At 37.4% G+C, this 25878-nt stretch overlaps 1 protein-coding gene across 1 annotated transcript in view; it reads right to left on the reverse strand.

Moving 5' to 3' along the window:
• The window catches only part of LOC139740703 (uncharacterized), an 86685-nt gene continuing 60807 nt past the window's right edge, over positions 1 to 25878 (reverse strand). Inside the window, exons 22-34 of the mRNA XM_071651271.1 lie at positions 22883 to 22953; positions 16426 to 16455; positions 15585 to 15671; positions 14411 to 14655; positions 13787 to 13938; positions 13133 to 13307; positions 11844 to 12002; positions 10157 to 10214; positions 6954 to 7019; positions 3945 to 4677; positions 2230 to 3312; positions 1450 to 1544; positions 1 to 1014 (exon numbers count right to left, since the gene is read on the reverse strand). Of these exons, the coding sequence (XP_071507372.1) occupies positions 592 to 1014; positions 1450 to 1544; positions 2230 to 3312; positions 3945 to 4677; positions 6954 to 7019; positions 10157 to 10214; positions 11844 to 12002; positions 13133 to 13307; positions 13787 to 13938; positions 14411 to 14655; positions 15585 to 15671; positions 16426 to 16455; positions 22883 to 22953 (3377 nt within the window). The 3' untranslated portion in view covers positions 1 to 591. The remainder of the gene's footprint in view (positions 1015 to 1449; positions 1545 to 2229; positions 3313 to 3944; positions 4678 to 6953; positions 7020 to 10156; positions 10215 to 11843; positions 12003 to 13132; positions 13308 to 13786; positions 13939 to 14410; positions 14656 to 15584; positions 15672 to 16425; positions 16456 to 22882; positions 22954 to 25878) is intronic.

A 25878-nucleotide genomic window follows, 5' to 3' on the forward strand; every position in this document is an offset into this window, starting at 1 on the left:
TCGAATATTAGTAATCACTCTTTACCCCAGCATTATACCATTATCATATTGTTTGTGATGAAAGATAACACTGTGTTTTTCAATCTGACTTTTAGTTCTAATGGGACTACAATAACAGCTTGTGGTAGGTTACTGGTCTGAAGGTCACTAGTGTAGCTTGCTATCTACTCTGTAGTAGTAAACTGAAGTGGGTTTTTCACTCATGTCTTGGCTTACAGCAACAAAACCTATGAAATGCTGCCTCATCCATTATCATGTGTATATACTCTATGATCCTAAATTGGGACCAAGACTAATGTGTAGGCAGATGGAATGATTATTCAAGGTGGGTTCAAGTCTATCTGTATGCTACACAAGAGATACTCATTTCTGTTTGCACATCATCTCACTTTTCAAACAATCAAATTCAAAAACAAAATCGTATATTTCTGCCAGCAGGAGAGTGTACATGAATCTACAACAACAAAATCAAATGTGGTCTTGTTGATACTTTTCCTAACTACTAAAGTTTGGCAGTGCTGAGAAAGTGGGAAGTCCCCTGGAGTTCCTTCCCTTCCAGATGGGGACAAGGAATCCCTCCTGGAAGACTCCTTAAACCTCAGGCTCTAGGTCTGCTGATGAGGCTCTGCTTCGCCCCGTCAAGAGGAGGTCATCCCCATCCTCCATCTTGGTCCTCACCATGGAGACCAACATGTCTGAGTAATGCTGGAGTAAGGCCAGGGCTTGGGGGGATGAGGCATCCAGCGACCCCGCCCGGTCTGGCCTCCTTCCTCGTGAAGTGGCTCCACCCTGGCTGGACAGCAGGTCGGACAGTGACGGCATGCTGCGGGAAGTCTGTGACCCATGACCCTGAAGGGCGCCCTCGCTAACGTCGGATAGAGTGTTTTCTGGAGAGTGGGAGTCACTGATACTTTGGGTCAGAGGATGCACCCTTGCCGTGTAGGTCTTATCAATGGTGGAGAATGCAGACTGGAAGAAGCGGAGGTCTTCCAGGTGGTTGCCAGTCTTTTCAATCTTTATGCGAACAAATTAAAGACAGACATTAGTCTTCTTTCAAGACTGCTAATACAAATCTGTAAATGACGGTACTTCACGATAATCATGGTAAAAGTTGCCCCATCTACTGTCAAAGCAAACATTTAAATGTGTCCCTCTTAAACCAAAACTTGGTGGAAAAAAGTAAGAATACTTCATAAGCAGCCATCAGATGTCACATTAGCTGTCATCATTCCTCCAAGATTGAGAAATTTTAATATTCATTGCTCAATGAAACAAAAAGAGTGAGATAATTTTGCTGAATGTCTGTCCAAATTCTGCAATAACATTTTTGTCATTTACACACTAGTGAAGTTGCAATCAGGAGCATGGTAAAACATAAAAGTCAAAACGAGTTACATCACAAAACAATCTGATAAATCAAGGTTTGGGGGGTCCTAGAAAAACACTTACCACTGAGACATACTGAAGACACTGGTCAAAGGCAGTCTTCATAGCCTCCACACTCCGCCTTAGACCCGCCCCAGGATCTTCCTCTGCACCTGTAACTACAACCAGGGCAACACAAGACATTCTGAGCATTCTCTCACACTTGCGCAGTATCTGAGCAATTAGCCAAGTAGTGTTGGAAAGGGCATGACAAAAAAATGCCTCCATTTTTTTTTTCCAGCACATGTATTTCTTATACTGAACAATAAAAGATGTTGCCAAAGCATGAAACTTGCAGCCACTCCTATACCACAATTCTTTCAGGCAAATTGATGATGTATTACTATTTGTTACAACTAGCTGAAAACTGTTGATGTTGTACTTTCTGAATATTTTGGATATTGGATGTTTAAGATTGGGACTGATCAAAACATGACTATATGCTATAGGCATGATCAGTGCTATCTTTCACTGTTTGAACAGACCACATCTAACCTTTCCTAGAAACCTTTAATCTTGGTCTAATAATCTAAAGAATCAAACTTCTGCTCTTCATATGCTGTATTACTTAGCATGGGTTCATAGCATTGCATTTTAATTTTCTTCATCTTTCAACATCAGCATAATCTCAGATTTGTAGTTAGATACATCAGTAACTCTTCACCTGCATAAAGGAAGAATCATCATGACAGTGTTCACTTGGCTCTACTTCAGTTTTTGAGTCTTTGTAAGTGACACCTGTGAAAGCATGTGTTGAGAAGGGTACATGGTTGACAAGAGGTATTTAATCAACGGTGTTCTCACCTGTGATATCATCCAGGTCAATCCTGAGATCTGCCCGCATGGCTTTCTCCTCTTCTGATGTTGCCCCTTCACTGGTATAATTGCTATCAGCTGCTTTCTCTGACTCTACACCCCTCAGATCACCGTCCTGCCCTGCCCCCTTCTTGGAGTCTAACACCATGGTGTCCTCACTGCTGCTACTAGCCTCATCCTTTCTATCATTTATTTGAAGACTACCTGCATCTTTCTTGACATCATCCACTGGCTCACTCCTCGGTGACTTTGCTCTTCCTAAGTCCTTCGACTCTTTAGCAGCTTTCTGTACCTTTGATGCATCATCTGCTTTTGACCCACTTCCTTTTTCACCTCTCCCTGCCACATTAGAAACTTTTCCTATTGCACTTGAACTTGTAGCTTTGTTCTCAGCATTACTGTTCTTTTTGCTCTCAGCAGCAGCACCCTTTGGTCTTTGGTTTGAAGGCTTGGCTTTGCTCTCTGAGGAGTCTGGGGGTAGAGATGACGTGGATGCTCGCCGAGCCCGACCCGACGCTGAAGACGATGTTGACTGGCTCCTCCTCCGGCCCCTGTCAGACATCTTACTGGCAGAATTCTTCTTGGAGGGCTTTGTCTTGCTGACATGGGTTGATGCTGGTGGTGGCATGGCCAACTTATCGGCCGCATCCTTGGAGGTGGGTTTGGCTCCAACATCTTCTCCAGTCCTCGTACTCTCCACAGAGTCTTCACTGTTCAGGTCATCATTCACATCAGCTGCTGCTGTAAAGCTAGGATCTATGGCCTTCATAGGACCCAGCTTAGGACTTCCTGTGTTGGTATTGACGCTACGCTTCCTCAAGGTGTTAGGGGATGGTGGAGGAGACTCACTGATCCTCCTCACTACCTTGGCCATGGAGCTCTCCGTCCTCGCCTCATACGATTTGGTCTTAGGCATTGGGAGAAGGGGTAGCATACGGTCCACTGCTCGATCCCGCCTCTTCTGCCTCGCTGGACTATCCCTGCTTGGTTTCCTCTCCCGCTCAGTGCTGGAGCTCCTCCCACTGGGCTGACTTGGAGCTGTCAGGACTGGAGATGATTCATTCTTGTCCACTGGAAGGTGTATGAAAATAATTTGACCAAAGACAGAAACATTAGTCTAGATTAGAGAAAATTGAAAACCTGAGACAAACAAGTTTACAAACATCTTTCTTTTTACAACACACTTTACGCTCATAAGATGCATGAGGGTTGGTAAAATTTGACTGCTGTATGAGCACAATATACTTTCTTTTTTTTTGGGGGGGGGGGGGGGGGGGGGGGAAGGGGTAGAGATTAATCCACTAAGGACAGACTGATGTTGCTGTAACACGTAATTCCCATAAACACCTGGATGAGTATTCTTGGGACTTGTCTTCAATGGATTACCGTATACGCCGAATATTTCGCGAGGTTTTTATTTTCGCAAATTTAGCAAGTCAGATGCTATTCACCAAATTAAAAACACACAAAGATATTGATTCTGATCCCGATGTGGATCCTGATGTGGATATGACGTATGTGTGTGTACATTATCTCCGTTTAGTACAGGACTCCACGATCGCGAATTTAACCACTCACGAAATCGTCAAGAATTCCCGATTCGCGAAAATTTAGACTTGCGAAATATATGCCGTATACAGTAAGTAAAGCTTTGAACATTTTATTATTCTGCCATCGTTATCCTCTAAGCTACTGATACTTACGACTCTCCTTCCTGAGATCATTGAGAGAGGCCACCCTCCTCATGTTACTCTTCTTGCCAGCAGGTTTAGACCTCTCTCCACCACTCTGGGATTTAGTACCAGCCCCACCACCGCTAATCTCAGCTGTCTTCTTGTTCAGCAGGGACACACTGCTCAGATTCTCCTTATTAGAATCCAGCTCAGCATCATTATCACAGCTCTGGGTCTCCTCGGAAGAGAAGGAAGCCTGCCGCTTTAGACTCTCAGGAGTTTTGGGATCAATGGCTGGTCTGTTGACTTCATCAAGCACAGTGTTCTTGGGACCTGCCTTAGAGTCTGTGATCTTTGCTGCTTTGGTGCTGCTGTTTTTATTGTTCTTGCCCGTATCTGGACTGGAGTCCTGAGAATTCTCCTTGCTGGCAAACCTATTCTTGTCTGCATGAACCTCAGAACATTTTTCCTCTTCTTCAGTCACTTTGACAGCACCATCCTCGGATGTACCACTACTCTCTGCTGCTGGTGATTCGATGCTGACATTATCCGTCGATTCCTTTGGAATGGGGGATGCGGCTCGGGTGTCATTGTTATTGGTTTCACTAGTACTGGCAGAAGACTTTGGAGCGGAGTCTGCCTGGTGTGTTGGGGAAGCTACAGTGGGTGGCTCGGTGGGCTTCGTAGCCATGACACCTGTTAGAGATGATGCCTTGGCTGAAGGATTGAGTCCAAGTTTCTTTTCTCCCACGTTCCATCCAAGCTAGAATGGAAGAAGGAAAGAAAATTATCTAGTATCATTTCCTATTCGAGATGGTGTCATTGGACTACACACAATGTCATAAATGTATTTCTGTGAGTTTGTTCTTGGTAAACTATCTTGGTCGTTAGATGACAACACGGTAAAATACGGAAAACTTTAGCCTTTTAACAAGAACATTCATACGAACAAATGTTCCCCTCATCAAATATGGGTCTAGATTGTAGATTTTCGTGGACTATGCAGGAACAAAATGTTGATTCTTACGATGGACATTGACCAGAATTGCTCCAGTTATTACAGATTTAGTTCTGCTCTTCCAAATTATTTCTGTCCCAAAAATGAGAGAAAAGCAGAGACAAACATAAAGACATGAAAATAAGCACAACCACATCTCTTAAAGGTAGGGGATACCTTTTACAGACCTCCCAAAATGCAGCAAAACATTAAATATGAACCTCAGGGGACTTGTTTAGGCCACTGCTGAGAAATTTGGAAGTCAACAGTTATCTACAATTTGAATAATGCACAAAACTCAACTACTCAGTAGTTCTTTGTGTCAGCCACACTTCAGCCTTTTTGTTGCAGTCTTCTGTATGTTTTTATCTATAAACACAAATCTAAAAGTATAAGAGCTGATGTAATAACATATAGAGTGTGTGGCAAGAATGTATATAGAAATTTTTGTAAGTTTTGATGAACTTTCTTCGCAAAATATACATGATGGACACACATGCAGTGCATGGGTCTGCAAAGGTAGCCTAGTAATGTACTGGAATTTACGGTGAGCCCCGAAAAAAATTCAATTCAAAATCTAACGGTCAATAAAAGTGTACTAAATGTTACCCTCCACTTTCAATACTTTATGGGAGTTTCTAAAATGATACTCTCTTCAACATACCATTGTATTTGTACAACTCTTCATTTAAGGCATGCAAATGGGATTCCCTACCTTTAACTCTGATTATATGTTTGATTTTTGGCTGATCACTGGTGTTGGATTATTGCTCAGCAAACTTATTTGCATGCATTATCTCTTAGCTAGACATGGCAAGAGAGGTAGTGATCATACAAACTTTCAATACTGATGGTAAAACCCTCATCCTTGCAGATTTCCAAACTATGATAATAACATTCACAAGAAAGACTCCAACCCAAGATCTTTTCTGATATAATTATTAATGTCCCTCAGCTAGAAAATTATGACTGAATTTGAGTGCTTGAGGACTACTCTGGGGCTGAAATTGATAGAACTTTGTCACAAGTTTTGGGTAATAGTGGCAATATGTTTTGCATCAGAAATTTCCACATGAAGTTCAAGAAAATTTGCTATTCTCTTTAAACCATTTCTTCAACAAAGGTAGCTGAAACAGAAAACAGGAAATGAATAATATCGAATATCTGATGTGAGGTAGTTAAAAATATGCTGACCCATATTCAAGAAGTATTTGGTAATATGCACCTTTGAGCCATATTATGATAGTAGTCAAGAAGCAAGTGAGTATTATTGCTGTACATGGTTGGTGAAAAAAGCTCCTTGGTTTTTCAACTGCAGATAAACCATTGAAGTATGCTAAACTGTATATCTGGGATATTTCTCATGATATTAAAACAACTAGAAATCAGAATAAAATTGACAAACATCATTTGAGGAGCTGCATGTGCTATAGTGTTAGACTTTGTACAGTGTGCATGCCATTTTGCTTCTAAAAAGATAATTTAATAGAGGACAGACCAAAGATCTTGTAGGTGAAGACAGAGTATCATACTGTTTCTATTAGTCAAAGAAGGTAAAAGTGCGCTGGCAATTTGCCTGTTAGCAAACTTACAATCAATGCTGACTTGCCCAAATCATTGGTAATGCTATGGTATGCAACTTTACCACTAGCCTCTGGACCTTCTTTGTAAGCAGATTTACAATAAGTGGGAAGACAATCGTCAAACTGGAAAGAATAATTCATATTCATTGTAAATATTTCAATAAAAAAAAACAACAACAACAACAAACCCGAACACAATTTGGGCTAATATTTTTTTGGATTTCCTTTTCATTTGTGTAAAATGCAGAACAAGAAAGGAAAAATGTACCAGGACAATGGAAAAAAAAAAAAGGGGAATGAAAGAAGAAAGACCACCTGAGATTTCATGCTTCAAAGCAGCCTTTTTTTTTTTTTTTTTTTTTTTTTTGCTTGTTTGATGTCAGACTTAATAGCACTGATTTGGACAATCAAGAATTGAGAGTAAGTGTAGGAGTTTCTCACTGAACCATGCAATCTTACTGAGGTTAGCCTCTTTCTCGTTTCCTCCACTGCTCTGGCCACCTCTTCTTTACGTCGTCTCAGGTACTACAAAGCAATACACCAGAAGGAAGTGTAAGCAATACACCAGAGGGAAGTGTAAGGAATACACCAGAGGGAAGTGTACGCAATACACCAGAGGGAAGTGTAAGGAATACACAAGAGGGAAGTGTAAGCAATACACCAGAGGGAAGTGTAAGGAATACCCTAAGCTCTGTAAGAGTGTGAATCTAACTGAATACACCAAGTGTAAAGCCAGCTCCCATTTTCATGCTGGAGTAAGTGATGCTGCATGCTGTCTGGGTTTAACCCTAACTAGGCCGGGGGGGGGGGGGGGGCCTCCGAGGCCCCCCCCTCGACGTTCCGCGCGATGTATTGCAATCGCAAAAAGCTATCACCGCGACGTTTCATGACTTTTTTCTATCGAGTCTCCCGCATCTTTTGACACCAAATTTGCGACACCCGGGAGCGCGGTTCCGAAGTTACGCATAAATATGTACATGCATGTCAGACCAAAAATTGCTCAAAAACGTGAATTCGTGTACAATTTCAATGCAAACTGTGCTTACTGGCAAATTTCATAAAAGCATGATTATTTGGGTGTTTTATTGGTTAAAATCAATGAATAACATATTTTCTTGTTCGGAACGATGTCGCGGACAAATTTCATTGAAAAAACAATGAAAAACATAAAGTCGAAAAAACAAGGAAATACATAAGAAATTCAAAAAAACAATAAAATACTTAAGAATTTTTTCTGATATCACAATTTTTTTTAATTACATTTGCTAAGGACACTAAAAAGAATATTTACACAAAAAATGTGCCTGTTTTGAGCTTATTTTTGTGATTTATACCAAATAGTCTGATTTTATGCATCATCATGCATAAATTAGCATAATTTAGCATAAATTATGATTTTTTTTTTGAAAAATTAACTTCATGGTATTTTAGATTACATCATAAGCAGTGTGTGTGCCAATTTTCGTCGCGATCGCGCGGTCGACGGCCGAGATCTGGAGGGGGGGGGGGGGGTCTAGGAGCACCCCCCCCCCCCCCCCCGGCTCTATCAATCAACTACCTAAATAGCCCGGCCTAGTTAGGGTTAAAACAATGCACAGCCAGCCTTCCATCTGTCAATACACGGTCTCGACTGCTATATGACCATACATTGACTTTGGTTTCACATGAACATAGTACAAGTCAAAGCTGCATCTTCTTTTTATTTTGTAACAGAATTCACTCAGGCCAGGCTGACTGTACGTCACTGTACAGTGCACTCCTACCACAAAGAACATGGTTACACCAAAATTTGGGTCTAAAAATTACTATCTATATGGATCTATACACATTATTTGTTTGGCTTTAACAAAATTTTGATATCATTAAAGAAAACCGTTGTTCCTAAGGATTTTGTTACAACAGGAGTCAAATGTACTAATATGCTCAATGTGAAAGAACATACCGTTCGCACAATGTATATACCAAAGTAGGAGAATACATCTGTATATCGGTAAACTACCTAAAATTGTGAGTAAGCAAATATAAAGCATGACATTTGTGTAAACTGGATGGAGTAGTAAATGCGCTGGGATAATCACTATCATGATTAGGTTCCCCTGTCTGGCATTTTGTGCCTCTTTCAAAGGGCAAAGACAGGATGTAAATAATAGTAAATAAACTTTATATTACACAGTTAAACTGTCTTCGTTTAAATGTTACCCCTTGGCTCCAGCTTCATATTGCAATCAATACATAGAGAACATTTGACAGGAACTCATAGAGATTTTTCTGTGGTGAACGGGTAATTTTTCAGTCATACTTAATGATCTCTGTCAGGCATGACTAAGTAGCCATACTGTTGGTGAGAATGAAAAGTAACTTTGGGAGGGCATCTAATTTGTTCTGCATTTGAAAATCCAAATGTTCAATTAATCTGCGTTTAAAAATCCAAATGTTTAATTATGTCTGTAAACGCTCCCCCCCAAAAAAAAAAAAAAATCAAAAATCAATTTAATCTTTCAAACAAAATTAGTGAAACAACACTTGTTTTTTATTTGTGCGCATGTGTGTCTGTGTGTGTCGTAACACATACATTGTAATTACAACAAAAATTACTTTATGATCAAGAGTATGACGTCAAGTTTTATCTGTTAATTGGATACCTTGATAAGTCACCATCTAAAATTCTATCAATGTTTTCATACTGCTAGTAAAACATCACAAAACTCTTTGCTAATCCAGCACTCCTATACTACTGCTTTCATTTGATCTATTTTCCAAGAGTTAATCTTACTCAATGCAATGAATATTTATTTGTGCTTAATATCCTTATCACCAGTGTTAGTGTATTTCATAACTGTGAATAATATATCATTGAAGGAAGAATAGGCAATTAGGTTTACGAGTATTTATAGTATGCTTACTATCTTAAATTGAGCAAGGCAACAGTACAGGCATATGATGTTGCAAATGGCATTGTACACAAAGAATAATGGAGCACGGCATTGCAATATAACTATAATAAGGTGCATGCATGACACATCATCAATAATATTGCATATAATTTTTCCAATAATGCATCTTATTACAACTCTTTGAAAGGGTTATCAAATGTGCTGAATTCATATTGATATTGAATATACAATAAAAAATACTTTTTGTCAGATTAGATTCAATGAATAAATACAAAATTTTCATCTAAATAACATTATTTTGTAGGAAAAAGTGAAATTAGAGCAACATAGTAGAAAATTAACATAAAACATGGACGAGAGTATTGAAAATCACAATGGTTTGGGTGCCTGGTTGGTAAGTTATGATATCTGGTATTCGAAGAAAACTTCAAAACAGTTAAAGAAACAGTTGCTAACATATGACTATGACTAATGACAAACAATGTTCACAGACATGAACATCTTATTAGGCATAAGTTTCTTTTGATATGTCATAATTTTCCTCAAATTGTTGTTAATAATACGTTGCCTTTATTTCACTTTGTTCACGCAATATGAATACTACTCACAAAAAATGTGTATATAAAAATACAGACTTGACTTTCTATCGTAATTGACGTACAATAAAAAACAAGTGACTCTTTTAAATTTGTGCATTTCAGAATGAACTTGCCATATCAACGACAGGAAGGTGAATGTTTGCACAAAGAAAGTTGTTCATTAGCTTACCTCTTCTGCACTCATACTCGGAGTTGAAGTACAACTTTGTGAGGAAACTGCAGGAAGTCTATAACACACAATTCAAGGAAGATACCAAGCATGAATTCTCAGGAGAAAAGTATCGCTACTAATCACGCTATCAGACATGGCCCATTCTCCATATTGGTTCACATATACATACACACATTGCACTGTCTATCTCCTCTAGCATCAGTCAGTCTCACAGAATTTTTTCTAAAGTTGGTTACTTGCAGCTTCCCTGCCAACATTTGCCAATCAATAAATGATGGTTGAGAATGATCTGAAGCTAAAATCAGCTTTCCTTGTGCACAGAGTAGGTCTCTTTAACGGAAGGTCTATCTAGCAGAAACATTTCTCTGTTATCAGGAGTATATGACTGAAACTAATGCGTCGAGGTGTGAGAAAGAAATCGTGTCACATGACTCTACTGCTTAGACTACCTTCTGTGCAGGAAACATCAATTTGTAAGGACTTCTTTATATGCCATGTGATAAGGGCCTCGCACTCTGATGCAAGACATGATATGAGTCATCACAGAATCTTGATCGCATCAAACCATCCACAAGCATGTCATTAAAATATGACCTGAAATGTCGTGGACAACCTTCACTTTCACTAACTTCTTATTTTCAATTACATTACAGATATTAAACACTTGGCTTGCTCTGTAAATGGCTTGCTTTAATCTTATCAATCTAACTCTTGCTGAAATCCAGTCTTGGCAAATTTTTAGTTGTATCAGTGTAATGGCTCAAATTCAAGTTGAAACTTTGACGTTGGGATCAAATGGCAAAAATGCAAACTTAATAAATGCAGGTGTAAGTGAAGCTCAAACAGTGTAAGCATAGTTCTTTTGAACTTCAGAAATATACTTCTATACTTTTCATACAAGTTTGAATAAAAACGTTCAACTGCTTCTCATTGTTTCATATTTTGCCATCATGCTCATGCGATCATTGATCTGCTCTCTGTGATCATTAAAGACACCTTATATCCTTAATATGTCTCTTGTATCTCATTGTGGAATGGGACAAGCTACAATTGTTAAATCATATTAACCCGTTGAGGACGAACTGATTTTGCTATAATACACATTTCCCATAGACACCTGCCCGAGTATACTCGGGACTAGTCTTAAATGGGTTAATAATCAAAGACACAGATCACATTTCCTCTCTTGTTGACAGTCTACATCATTCCAGCAAATGACACAGAGAAGCTAGTATGGTGTGCATTGGTTAGGACTATGATTGGATATGTAGCACTGTATGGCAGTCAGAAATTATATATTTGATCTTCAAGTACATTGTAAAAACAAAATTGCGTAAATATTCACATGACAAAACAAAACTTAAAGAATGGTTGCAAAAAATATAATAAAACCAATCCCTATAAAAACTGTGAATAACGAAAAGCATCTCATCGTCATACTGACTGGGATACAATCACTCTTTATCATCTTATGTCTCTTCTAGAAGCTACCTGTATAATAACTTTTTGATATGCCTGATAAGAAGTTGACTATACTTATTTGGGAAAATCAAAAATTTGTGTAGATTACGAAGGGAAACACACAGGAATGGCTTGCCAGCATGCCGTTAAGTTCACGTCACATCAAGAGAGAATGAGAGGAAGCAAAAGAAAGCTGAGAGACTCGTGAGCTGAGGCTAGTCACCTGCTGATCGATTGCTGAGATCGTGACAGGAATCGAGAGGAGATGCTCAGTCTCCCACAGCTGACGTCCGCCGACGCAAAGCGGGACTGCAGCTGCTCCAGACACCGGCCAAACTTCTCCTGCTCCGTGAAATCCCCAATTTTCTCCTTTTCAGCAAAACTACATGCAAAATGGAGGGTGGGTGGGGCCATTATTAATTGAGGGCAGGGGGATTGAGGGTGGGGAAATTGGTGGAACATGGGGGAAGGGGGTAGGTATAGTGGATGACATTGGGTCAGGTAGAAAACTGTGTGTGAAGTGATAGGCAGCTACCAGCATCTCACAAAAGTAAATCTATCGATTGCTGTGACTAAACTCCCTTCTCAATGTAAACTACACTTGATTAGACACAATACAGACAATGCATACACAGAATTTTGGGTGTAACATTTACTCAGCAACCCTATGATAATGCAGCACTATCAGGATTTCAACTGGAGTTCTGGAATTCAACAGACGTTATTAAAATCCAAACACCAATGTAAAAAGCTTATGGGTCAGCCGAAATACCTGTAATGTTTCTTCTATAGCACTCTGTGTTGACATAACTGTCAGATACTTTCCATACAAACCCCGTTGTTTGTAGCTTGCTCTCAAATGAATTACATTCACTTAGTCATTCATATTTTGAATAAACACCATCAAAGTCTGATACAAAAAGAGGGAAAACGCCTGCACTGGTTTTCCGCCATCCACTTTTTCTTACATCTTTACAACTTTCTTCATTAGCTAATCAGCTTAGCCCAAATCATATGAAACGTTGAATGGAAGAGCAACACATCAAATCAAAACAGAACATCCTAAACATGCTGTAAATGTCAATCAAATACATTGTAATGCAACAAAACAAATCCTGTATACCAGTAAATGTTTTGAATACAGTGTCATGCATGTGAACTGATTTCTGAATGAGTTAATTCTAACAAATGCAAGATTAGTGATCAAATGCGTACACACAATATACACGCTGTCATCTCAAATCTATGTCACAGGACTGTGCAACAAACGATACATTCCTCATCTTCAGCACACACTGGGAACACATACAAGTAACCTCAGTAATCTCAGAGCAGATTTTGACTGAAAGTGAAATAGATTCACTTTGCAGTCAGCATCTTTTTTCTTTCAAAAAAAAAAGCAATTTCTGCAACAAGATTTGTGGAAGGTTCTTCCACAGTAAATACAGAATATAGGCTCTAAGAAATCACACCCCTCCCCCCCCCATAAAAAAAATAGTAAGAAATTCTTACCTGAAGTTAGTGTGAAGAAACTTCTCTTCATCTGGTGTGGTGGTTGGTGATGGAGGCTCCATGGGATGAAGCTTTCGGGTTGGAGACCCTGATGGGGTGATGTTCTCAACCTCCTCCTCATCCTCCTCATCATCCTCATCACTTTCATCTTCCCCCCGATCATCCTCGGTATTGCCTGGATATGGTTTAAAGTATAACAAGCTGAGTGTCTGATCCAGGCTTTTGTTGATATACTGTAATATTTTTTTACACATATCACAGAAGTACATTCTAAGTTGCAAATCACAACAAAGACACATTTCTCTGCAGAAATGTAATTTAATGTCTCTTTACACACCAATTGATGACTTTCTATGTGGTAGATTACATACATAAAGCATAAAATACAAAACATCAAGAACTTGCATACATGAATCCATAAATCAAATAAATACAAGCCAAAGAACTTGTATACTGGTACATAAATCCATGAATCAATCAATATACTAGTAAGCCACAGAATCAGGTTATACACATAAATAATGAACAATTGAAAAGTCAAAGAAAGCTTGATTATTTCACTCTACCTGTGCTGGTTATTGGTAAATACTGGTAGTCTTGATATGTATTCACAAGTAAATAACACTCCACTCCTATGATAAGACAGGTACTCACTAGTACTGGTGTCTGTGTGTGTTCCTTCGTCTTTCTTCTCATCTCTCAAACTTGCTAAATTCTCTCTGCTGCCATCTTTTGACCGGTGTCTGCTATGTCGCTTGGCCAGTTCCTCATGACTCTGTGTAGACTCTGTCACTTGGAATTTCAAGCTTGATAGTGAAGGGAAGAAAAAGTCAGGTGAGGATTACAATATACCAACAAACCTCTTTTCTCCCTCCCCCCCCCCCAACAAACAAAGGATGGAGCACTCCTGCATATATCATACATTACAATTGTGAGCATTTCTGCATTTACTGAAACCTACAATCATATACAAGTCACATATACCAAAACTTGCAGATTTTAAAGGCTGCGAATTGATCTCATGTCTATGGAAATTGTGAGAAATTAAAACTTCAAATCTAAAAGCAAACTTCCTGCACATCCAATAAATCTCTGTAATCAATGTCTTCCTGTAGAGATAAATACATGCACACAAATTTAACTATAAAATGTTAAGTATATTTTGTGGAAATGACTTACTACTATAATTACTGTAACACTTCACACATGGGATTCTTTAATCAAGTAAAGAATTCTCCACGATAGAGCTATCAGCATCACTCTGTAGGGGGTTAATACCTCTCTGGTGAGGATGATGCCTCCTCCTCCGGTGGGTAAAAGATAATCTGCTTCTCCTCTGCATCATCATCCTTCTCCTCTTCTTCCTCCTCCTCATCTTCCTCATCATCTCCTTCAATGTCCTCCACAACAGCCCCATCTCCCACATCATGGTTGCCATCGGTGACGGTGGCACCTTGAGCTCTTAGGGACATTGGTGGGACAAATGGGTCACTTCCCCGAGCGGTGGTCACAAAGCCTGTCATCTGTTTGTGAGGTACAATAAAAAGAGCTCGTCCATTCTACATTGTAAGGTTACATTTCATGAGTCTTGAGAGTAAAATGCAAAGGATTACCCTATATCTTAATTTTCCAAACCACGACAAAATGACACATTCTTCTATCATTCAGTGGGCACTGTGTGTTCCTGTATTGGTGAAAAAATCAGCAGATCGAAGCCACTTCTGATACAAATCAAACATAAGTAAATTTTGAATCCTTCTGTACACTAATGCTTACAGGTGCATTAAAGGGATGGTACAGTTTCGGTTGAGACCTAATTTCAGGTTTCTAACATTTTTTTGTGAGATAATGAGAAACCTCTTACAAAATATGAAAGAGCATGTAATTCTATGAGGAATTCAACATTTATTTCATGAAAATTGGTTTTGAAATGGCTGAGATATCCAATAAAGAGCATTTGTAATAAAGTGTGGGACCCACACTTTATTACCATCGCTTTGTTTTACTTTGTTTTTGGATGTTTCAGTCATCCCAAACCCGATTTTCATCAAATAAACTTTGAATTCCTCTTAAAATGGTATGCTCTGTACTATATCATGAGTGTTTTCTTGGTATCTCGCAAAAAGTTAAAAGCCCAATTCTCATCTCCACCAATACTGTACTATCCCTTTAAACTGTAAAAACGCAAGGTTGACATACAACACGCAGGGCATACAAGATACAGTGAATTGTAATAGTCAAATAATTAATTTTGTAATAACTGACATGAGAGCAGAGATCTCAGCAATTAGCAGTGCTCAATTGTCTAGACTGCATCACAAGAGAAAAAAGGAAAATGATTTCATATGAGATAGTGCCTTGGTATAATCATGATCTTTTGCGCGTCATTGCTTCTATGATATCACACTGACTTGGAGATGCACTGTCAAACAATGAGCTTTTCATTCTGTACCTTTTCATCACCATCAAACTGATCTTGTGCTTGCAGGCCAAACTTCTGGGATGCAGGAACAAATTCATCACCACAAATCTTGGCAATCTATTCAACACACACACAAACATAGAAACATAGAAATAGATATAAACAGACATTGACATATTTTCAGAATAGCTTAGAAATGGGAAAGACTTTGGTTCTCTTTCCAACGTCCTGATAAATGAAAGAGTAGAAAACATTCCTGCTAACCAAGAAACAGGTGAAACCTATGTTATAAACACTTACAAGGTAACAGCATATAGTCTGTGAGAGTTATTGTGAGAGTTAGAATCAGCTCTCTTACTTCTATTTAGCTGAAATGATAGCATGGACACTCCTAATGGAGTAGTTTGCATCAGAACAGGTATTGACTTAAAAGAGTTGCAATGGCATACCACTATCACTATCACAATCACTGATATCTGACAACGTATAGTTTTAAGAGGTAAAAGGTCATCAATGCTCTTTCTGACTTTAGTGTATCAGTTAAGTACTTTGTTAAGTAATATTATTCATTACAAGGCCCTTGAAGCATTTCTTACTTCTTATTAAAAAAGTTCAACATGGAAATAGAGAATTTATCATCTATTTCATTAGTATCACATGAGCCTTTTTTTTTTTTTTGCATGGAGAAATATGAAAGATATGCAAGTACCCTTAGTTGCTTATTTTCCTGAAATCTACACAAAATGACAAAACAGAATAATTTCAACAGGTATATAGATTCCTTGACTATCATGACTTAGTTTTGGAACAGATGAAATATCACCCCTCAGCACTGTTCGCATCAAGAAGAATGATTACTTGATATTCTCACCTCTTCAGCATCCATCCCAGCAAATGGACCCTGAGGAAGAAAAATCAAATCAAACTAACGTTAATCTTTTACAAAAAAAAGTATGTACAATGTACATACTAACAAATCCATGATATCTACACAAATGTATGTCACACTTACCTGACAAGCAATAATGTTCTCTCTTTTTTTCAGATAGTTTCATTTTGATTATAAACCATAGTTGGTGTGAATGGCAAGTCATTATAAAACACTCAGAAATCAAACAATGGTATTCATAAATGAAATGATACAATAGCAAAGGAATTCCTTAACGTTCTCACAAGAATGTGAGTAGTTCACAAATGCTGCCCAAGGTTATCAATGCTTGTAGAATGTCAGCTTACCCAAAATTGTCACAACACATCAAAATTTGCATAAAAAACAAGATACTCCAAAGTATAAACAAGAAAATCATCTCCCAAAGTCAAACTATCATCAACACATTATCTATGGCTGCTTTGACATTTATCAACATCTGAAGCTGCAAACAGAAAAGTCTTCCAAGAATAAGTATCAAATGCAGACAGAATGGTTAAATCTGTTTAAGCAAACCTTGTCAGCATAGAAGCAGTTGGCCGATTAGTAAAGAGATACCATAATCTACATTATAGTGTAGTTTCTATACTATCTTGACATATTAAAATCTTCATCAGCATTAATGACATAAGCAGTTACAGTTAACATTATGTAATGTCACATTTGAGAATACTAAATGTACATATTTTCGAATTGGGCTTTGTAATGAATACATAAATTGTAATCATTAAATTTATATTTCATATTGGGAACTGACCATCATAATAAGAATATTAGTCATTAATGAAATATTTATTCTTTGTTAATAAATGTACAATTTAAGTTGTCATGTTAGCAAACAACATTCAGAACACTCAAAGTTTGAAAATTATTACATAAATAAAATGACCACAAAGTAATTACGATTTATTCACTCTTCAAAATCAGATATGCATTCATAAAGTGGTGAAAATTAGATGAAATGAAATCGGTTCCTCCAGATTCAAATCATAGAAACAAAAAACCCCAAAACAAAAACAAAAACAAAAAACCACCACCAACAACAAAAAACCACCACCAACAACAAAAAACCCCAGCATGTTCAAATATAACTCCATGAAAACAGAATGCCATTACAAATTGAATATTGATAAGACATGTTTTATACACTTTCATACGTTGCAATCCCAACCCACCCTTCCTCAAAGTATTTTTATTGATGATATAAACATTGCTGAGAAACATTCAACCAAGTTCCTTGGAGTAACCCTAGATAGCAATCTAACTTGGAATACTCATGTTCAGAATATTACAACAGCAATATCTAAAGCAACTGGTGTTTTAAGAAGAATAAAATATTTAATTAATGATCAAACTTTAATTATGTTATACAACATTTTATTTTTACCATATGTAATGTACTGTAATATTGTATGGGGCAACAGTAGCAAAACAAAATTGAACACAATTTTTCTTCTCCAGAAAAAGGCTCTTCGTATACGCACACATTCAAATTTTTTGGCTCACACTGATCCCATATTTTATCGCCTAAAAACTTTGAAGGCCCATGATATACATCTATACCTAACTGCCATATTTATGTATAAACACACTCGAAATTTATTACCATTTTTTCATAATGACCATATTCACTCATACCCTACCCGTCGTTCCCAAGATTTTCACTTAAGTAATCCGAAGCTTTTACTTGCTCAAAAGTCGATTAGACATCAAGGTCCGGATACATGGAACACTCTTCCTGAGGAGTTGAAACAGTGTGCCTCCTTGTTTTCATTTAAAGCAAACTTAAAGAAGTACATTTTATTACAGTATACTTCAAATATGAACTAAAAAACAAATAAATTATATAACTAATGTTGGTCTCCTGATAGCAACAGCGCATATCGTCCCCTCTTTCAGTAAACCAATTTCATTATACTAAATTCCAGCCTATCTGCTATTGTGCACCCTCAAGCACCTGCACACACATTCACCACCACCACCATCACACACCAGAGTTTATTTTCCCCTGCTACCTTCGCAGCAGAATTTATATTGTTACGAATTTAGTACGTCCTTATCTTTTCCTCGGGCCGGCCATCTTTTCGAGCAATGCTTATAATGGCGGCCCTCTGCATAATAATTTCTTAACTATAAATGTTATTCTTATCACTGCTGCATAGACATGCATACTGTATATTAAATTTCTTTCATATCGTTGTTTATGCAAGTCAAAAGACTGTGTTAAATTTATTTTACATATTTCCTACATGTTCATGATTATGTACTTATATGTATTGTGGTTTATGCAAGTCAAACGACTCTGCGTTGAATTTACTTTGTATATTTCCTGCATTTCCATGATTATGTAACTTATGTATATTGATTTGCAGAAAATAAAGTATCTATCAAACAAACTCAGCTGCTCTCAATACGAAAATTATCATGAGGATCACAGATACAATTCTTGGGATCTCTGAGGTCACTGCACTTTTATATTGGAATAGTTCTGTACTAAAGAATAAAGGGGAGGATCCTTTGCACTTCAAGTGAGAATGTCAGGTTATCTCTCACATTACTGAAATGAATGGTGCCAGTATTCTTACGAAATTAATCATCTTGGAATTAAAATCTCAATATTAATATCACTTACAGATGGTATCAGTTACTAGTAATGCTCTGCAATAGGATTATAATAATTAGGACATTATGATAATTAGAACATGCAATTATCAACACGCAGAAAGTAGACTGCAGTGAATAATGATGTGACTAATCAATGCAGCATGGATGTTGTGGGGAGGCTTTCTGTCACTGCATCATTCCATGGCTCCCAGTGCACGTAGGATGTTCTTGCGCTCAAACAAGTCACATGAGATTGACTTTGAGGGGAAACTGACACATACACAGTACATATAACAGATCACATTTCTGGTGTCTGTCTTACTTAAGACATCTGGCATAAGTTACTGCACAGACATCTACAACATGTAAAACATCAATTAAGTGCATGTTACTCAAACTTGTGTGATTAATGTTGTGACAGTGCAAGTGACCCTATCTTACTGTTAGAGAATTAGCAATGATGTCCACAGCAAGTTTACCAAGACTAGTATATACATATAAGTACTACAAAATCCATCAAAAACATATGTGTCAGTCATATTATAGGAGATCAAACATTCAGTGTTTTGCTATTCATCATATGACATCCAGCAACTCATGTCATATTATCCAGATAAATTAGGTATGGCACAAGTTTGGGTTGGAAAAGAAATTGTTCCATTTCTTTGCACAGAGGAAATGTTTCTCTATTCATTTCATCTCACACAGTTTATATGAAATGCAAACAACATGGCTAGTCAATACCCCTATATCTAAATATGTTCTACAGTAAAACATTCTCATCAAAGGTTAATTTAGTTTCCTAAACCTACTTCATATTTTTCACATGTCTCTTGTACTGTCAACAGAATGTATTACAAGCCACTTTTCATCTAATGAATTATTCAGGTCTGAAAGCAGCAAGACCAATTTTCCATGGCACCAATTATAATAAACAGAGTCATTTTGAGCACTCCTCTCAAACCAACACAATTACCTCTAACCAACACATATCTATCAGCTGTTACAATGAGAATTGAGAACATTTGCTTCCTTATCTTGCAAGATTCTACAGTGAGTTTAAAACAAGCAAGGCATACATCTTGAATGCTGGAAAGAAGGCAAATTCTTAAAGTGTTAACCCTATTCTAACTGGGGGGGTCAAATTGACCCCCCCCTCGACATTTCGCGCCACGATTCCGCAACGCATAAAAATTTTGCCGCGGCGTTTCATGACTTTTTTCATTGAAGTCTCCCGCATATTTTGAGACCAAATTTGCGACGTCCAGGTGCACCGTTCTGAAGTTACGCAATGTTTTGCATATGCATGTCAACCCAAAAACAGCTCAAATTCATGATTTTGTGTGCAAATCCAATGCAAATTGTGTTTTTTTGTTTAATTGATATAAATCAGATTATTTCAACTTTTAACCATTGAAATTAATCAATTCTAATGTAGATCAGCTTGGAAAAGTGTCTGCAAGAAATTTTGGCAAAAAAACAATAGAAAACAAAAGGTCGAAAAAACAATAAAATACATAAGAAATTAACAAAACAATACAAAACAAAAGAAACTGATTTTGATTGCGCTATTTTTTTGTAAGAAAATTGTTTGATATGTCTTGAGGAACTCTGACACAAAAATTTAGCAATCTTTCAATCTTTTTAATGGAGTTATAGGTGAAAATATGATTTCATGCGTAAATTTGCATAATTAATTTATTAAAAAATATAAAATCACATTTTTTCTATTGTATGACCATACAATCTTGTAGTTGACATCCGGCTCTATGTACAGGCAAAATTTTGCGGCGATCGCGCAATCGGCGGCCGAGATTTGAAGGGGGGGTCAAATTGACCCCCCCCCCCCCCCCCCAGTAAAAACTAGGTCTCAAATAGCCCAGTTAGAATAGGGTTAAAGGAAGTAGCCCTCTACATAGCTTTTCACAAATTTCTTCATATAATATCTAATACTATTACAAACATTTCAAATCAAATTGCTTTTTGATTTGGTAATGATGAATGTTAGTATTTCTGAAACGTAATACTTTTAAAATTGATTCTCTTGTGTTAGACACAGATGTTTACATTTAGTTGTTGCACGAAGAAGGCAATTAAAGGCACATGCAGGTGTTTAATAATGACTGAGAAATAGATACTGCTAGAGCTTTCTTTTAACCCCGTACAATTCCAACACACAATATAAGTATTTTGTTTGAGGACTGTAGAATGCCCTGCAAAAGCCTGTTATAAGGTTTATATTTGGAGAAATTCGTGATTAGGTAGTCAAGGTTTTCAGAGAGCTTTTTAGAGAATTTGCATTAATTGTTGATACTTGCCACGCGACCTTGCCATCGTTTTCTGAGGGATTTGTGCTTTTGGCAGGAAAAAAAACCACAGATATCATTGACGAGAAAGGCATTAGAATAGGGTGCATGGAAGAGGGCTTGTGCTAGATTGTACTTCACACTTGATGTGCTTTTGAAAACTGGTACCTCACAGCACTCCAAGAGGAAAACACACAAAATTTATGATTCCATAGAAGAAAAAAAGAGAAGCAGGAATGGGCTGAAAGAAGATGACAGAGTGGAGCTGGAAACTCAGGAACAGTGAAAAGGTTGACAGCTGCAGAGAAGGAGGCTGGAAAATATCTCTAGAATCAGAACTTGATTTGGTAGAACATAATGAGAGAAAGTTCACACTGAAGATAGAAGGATAGTATTCTGCTGTACAGCAATAATTTTCACTTCAACTGTGCACAAAGTATCAATGAAAGTATACCTACTGTCTTCAAACCGAACATTTTTTGGACAAGGCGTCTCTTTGTAACGCAAGGTAGCAGGAGAAGTGGAAGCAAAGGACAAAATGAGATTTAAAGAAAAGGTTTTGTTTGGCAAATTAGATCGTAGTTTGGCGCAGAAAGCTGCTTGCAATCAAATCTTGAGTAATACCTGAAACATTGGGCTGAATCCATTATCCATAAAGGAAAAGGTCTACAGTGAGGTGACAGGGAGACAGTGTATTAGGTGGTCTGGGAGACATTTACCATTATCGAATTCTCTGCATTCATACATACATGTTGTTTGATTTAGAGCCATACACACCAATAGTCAGAGCTGTGTGGAGCTAGGGAAAGTTTAAGTTGTCATTTGTGTGTAGACAGGATTTGAGTGCATACAAGAGATGCATTCAGTGCTCTCTGCTGAACTGAATGCAAATTATACTGCATTATACCATTTTTGGTCTGTGAGGTGATGAGGTATAAGAAGAGGTGATGAGGTATAAGAAAAGATGAATGATACTTAAATTTGACATATTGTAAAACATTTTCATGAATGTCTGAATTACCTGGTGATTTCTATCTAAAGCACATATTCCATGCTTTATAATTACACCAGTAAATCATTTCATTCTAAGGTCAGAAGAGTCTTAGTTATGCTCTTCCTTTCTCAACATATGAGTGATTGTAGTGTTAAGCTTTTTGTACTGCTATCTGGGGAAACCACAACATGACAACTTACATTACAATAAAACAAAAAACATGACACCAGATCAAATGTTTACCAAACTAAACAGCCACACAGCCACAGTACTTACTGTGTTATGAACCAACCATGACTACATCCAAATACAGATGGCTATATATCAAATGCACACCATGCTTTGAATTTAGATGTGTTATTCCCATGTAGCCATGGTGACGGGTAAGTTGTGAGTCATGGAGCAGCAGAGGATCACATGCGGCTGGTTATCAGATGGCTTTTGATCATGAGCTCTTCATGGTGTGGTGGGAAAAATCTGAAAGAAAGGTACTTACTCGAGAACGACTAGCAAATGGTCTTACTTGCTCTAGGAGGACGTCTGGCTCAACCGTGTAGCGCCTTCGATCTGACAGAAAGACAAAAATCACCACAGGTAAGTGCTAATGTGATTTCAATAATTCTGCAATATATCCTGATATTCATAAATATTTCATTTAACAAATGACTGTCACACCAATACCATTACTACTAAATCTTTGAAGGTTTCTGTGGGGGTAGAATGTTGGGTGGTAGAAGGTTGAACAGTGCACCACATATTCTTTCTAGGGTATGTGTTGTAAGTTACATGTACAAAATGCATGTGCGAGACTCATCTGCAACTCTTCTAAATTTTCACATGTAAGTCCATTACTATATGAATTGCACTGGCTCCCAGTACGTCAGAGAATTAAGTTTAAGCTACTTCTTATTACATACAAAGTTATTCATGGTTTGGCTCCCACTTATCTCAGTGAACTTCTCACCATAAAAACAACCCAGTTTTACAGACTGCTTTTGTTAGTGCTGCACCAAGATTCTGGAATAACCTCTCTTCCTCAATCACAAATACATCATCAATCGACAGCTTAAAAAATCTTCTTAAAACACATCTATTTCAAGAAAGTTTCCCATAGTCACAGTTCAGTACATTATCTGCATGATTCCAAGATATCAGATATCCTTTATGAATTATGATTATGCAATTACTAGTCATTTAATTCCATAATTTCAATATATTGTATGATCTTCAATTAAGAATGGGATTGTGTTACTTTCTTATTAATCTATTTGTTGTTTTTCTTTTGATTATATCATATTGTTATGCGCAGTTGAGTATATATATATATGCTTCATAGAAACTGCGTGATGTAAATTCTCAATTATTATTATTACTATCATTAGGTGATACGCTATCAGCGTATCACCTATTGTGATTGCCAAAATTTCTCTTTTTTTTTATTCTTCTTTCTTTCTGCCACATTTTGTGTCGTCAATATCTCAACAATGACATTACGGAATAACATGACATTTTCAGTCAACATGTCTCATAACAATATCTAGCCACAATAAGGTTTTCATGACAGTAACATATCTATGACGTCATCTAGGCGCCATTTTGTGATTTTCGGACCTTGTCACATGATCGATCATAACTTCATAACTAGATATCATTTCTGTATCATTTTCGGTGGACACAAAGTTCAGGTCACGCTCTATCTTACATTTTAACGCTAGTTACCAAGGTCATCATTACGCGCGCGTTTGCGCGCGTCAAAATTTTAAAAGGCTCAAAACGACTTCCCAATGGGAAATCTCGAAGTTTCAGACAATTTTAAGCGTTTCAAACATTTTCTCGCGTTCGCGTCCGTCCGCGCAATTTCGCGCGCAGAGGGCGTAACTAACATGAAAATGCAATTTTTTTGACTGATTTGGATTTCTGATACTTTGAGTAACAATATCCATTGATTTCCGATCGATTTTGACCTATAACAAAGGAATGCACTGGCGTCAAAGTTGAAATTCCGCGCGCGCGTCTTTCTGCAAATATAGTGAAAAAACATGTTTTTGTTTATGTCGCCATAGCTCTTTAAATCGTCCATTGACCCTATATTTGTATTGCATATTACAAAAGCATATGAATTGGAAATAACGTTTCAAGTACCAATATTGCCAGGAAAACTCATGACGTCATCATATCATCATCTGAAATCAAAAAAGTGGAATTAATTTTTTTGAGGTACTCTTTCTGACATTCATTTACTCGTATCTCTATTGTTTAAGCTTAATATCACCCCAAATTCAGATATGTTTTACTTTGAACATTTGCCTTTCAAGTCCATGTCATGGTTTTGAAATTTGATGACGTCATCATACTTTAAATTGTGTTTAAAGGTAAAGACGCAAAATCGGACAAGTTTACGTGTTATGTCTATGGGAGGTGATTTTTTTAAAAACCATACATTGACTTGACAACGTTTAAGCACCTTTATCTCAGATGATTTTGCTTCATTTCCTCTGAAAATTAAGTATATTGTAGCTGTGACAATAAGCTGCAGTAATCATGCATTTTATTCTTTGAAATCTCCTCATCAGGTTGACAATTTTGCAATTTAAAACTGAAAATGAGAATGGAATGCGGACGAAACGATTCCTGATTCATCTTTCACGTACATAAGTTTACGTTCCTCTAATTTTCTCGTCGAGACGTATGGCCGAGTGGTTAGAGGTGTCGTCACAGAAACGTGAGGTTGCACACGTACGGGTTCGAACCTCACAAGAGCACGAAAGAAAATAATAATTTTTTTTTTACTTTTTTTCTTCAATGGAGTACTACACCTTCGTCCATGTAGAAGTCACGTTCGCATGTAAACACACCTATACGCACACACTCCCACAGTATCCCTTTGTTTATCGTTGGAGACTGCATTGCTTCGACTGCTGCAAAATATTGCAGGCTGGGCTTTTCAAGCTGATCATGGTATATTGTAACAAAATGAAATTTGTTCATATCAATTCAGTAACACAATGAAGTCGTGGTTACTTTGTGCTGATTTTATACATGTAAGAAGCTATACATTGTAAAAAAAGGTATTTGAATTGTTCCTTTAAGTCAGTCTTCTGTATTGATGATTATTTGTCAATTAGTGGTTTTTGTGGAGTTTCAGATAATGATAAAAAGTATGTATGATAAGTGCAGCGATACTTTCTACAGTTAGTTCAAAGTTGTGTTACAGAGGTTTGATACATACATTTAGCATTGTGTTTGTGTGTCCACGTGTGTATACAGGTTGGCCATATGGCACATTCTAGACAATAAATCTTAATTAATTAGCAAACGCGATCAGCTATGGAACTGAATATGGTACTAATGTATGATGTTCATGATTCTCATTAAACTGTGACGAGTTTAAAGAGATAGCTTAACTGTGTGTAAAAATAAAGCAATAATAAGGAAATTTTACGGGAATTTGATAACCATGCCTATAATAATTTCATACAGGTACTAATAGCT

The sequence above is a fragment of the Diadema antillarum genome, unplaced genomic scaffold (genome assembly GCF_040938485.1).
Source record: "Diadema antillarum isolate AM-2024a unplaced genomic scaffold, OU_Dant_1.0 seq00000876_RagTag, whole genome shotgun sequence".
In the NCBI taxonomy this organism is placed as follows: domain Eukaryota; kingdom Metazoa; phylum Echinodermata; class Echinoidea; order Diadematoida; family Diadematidae; genus Diadema; species Diadema antillarum.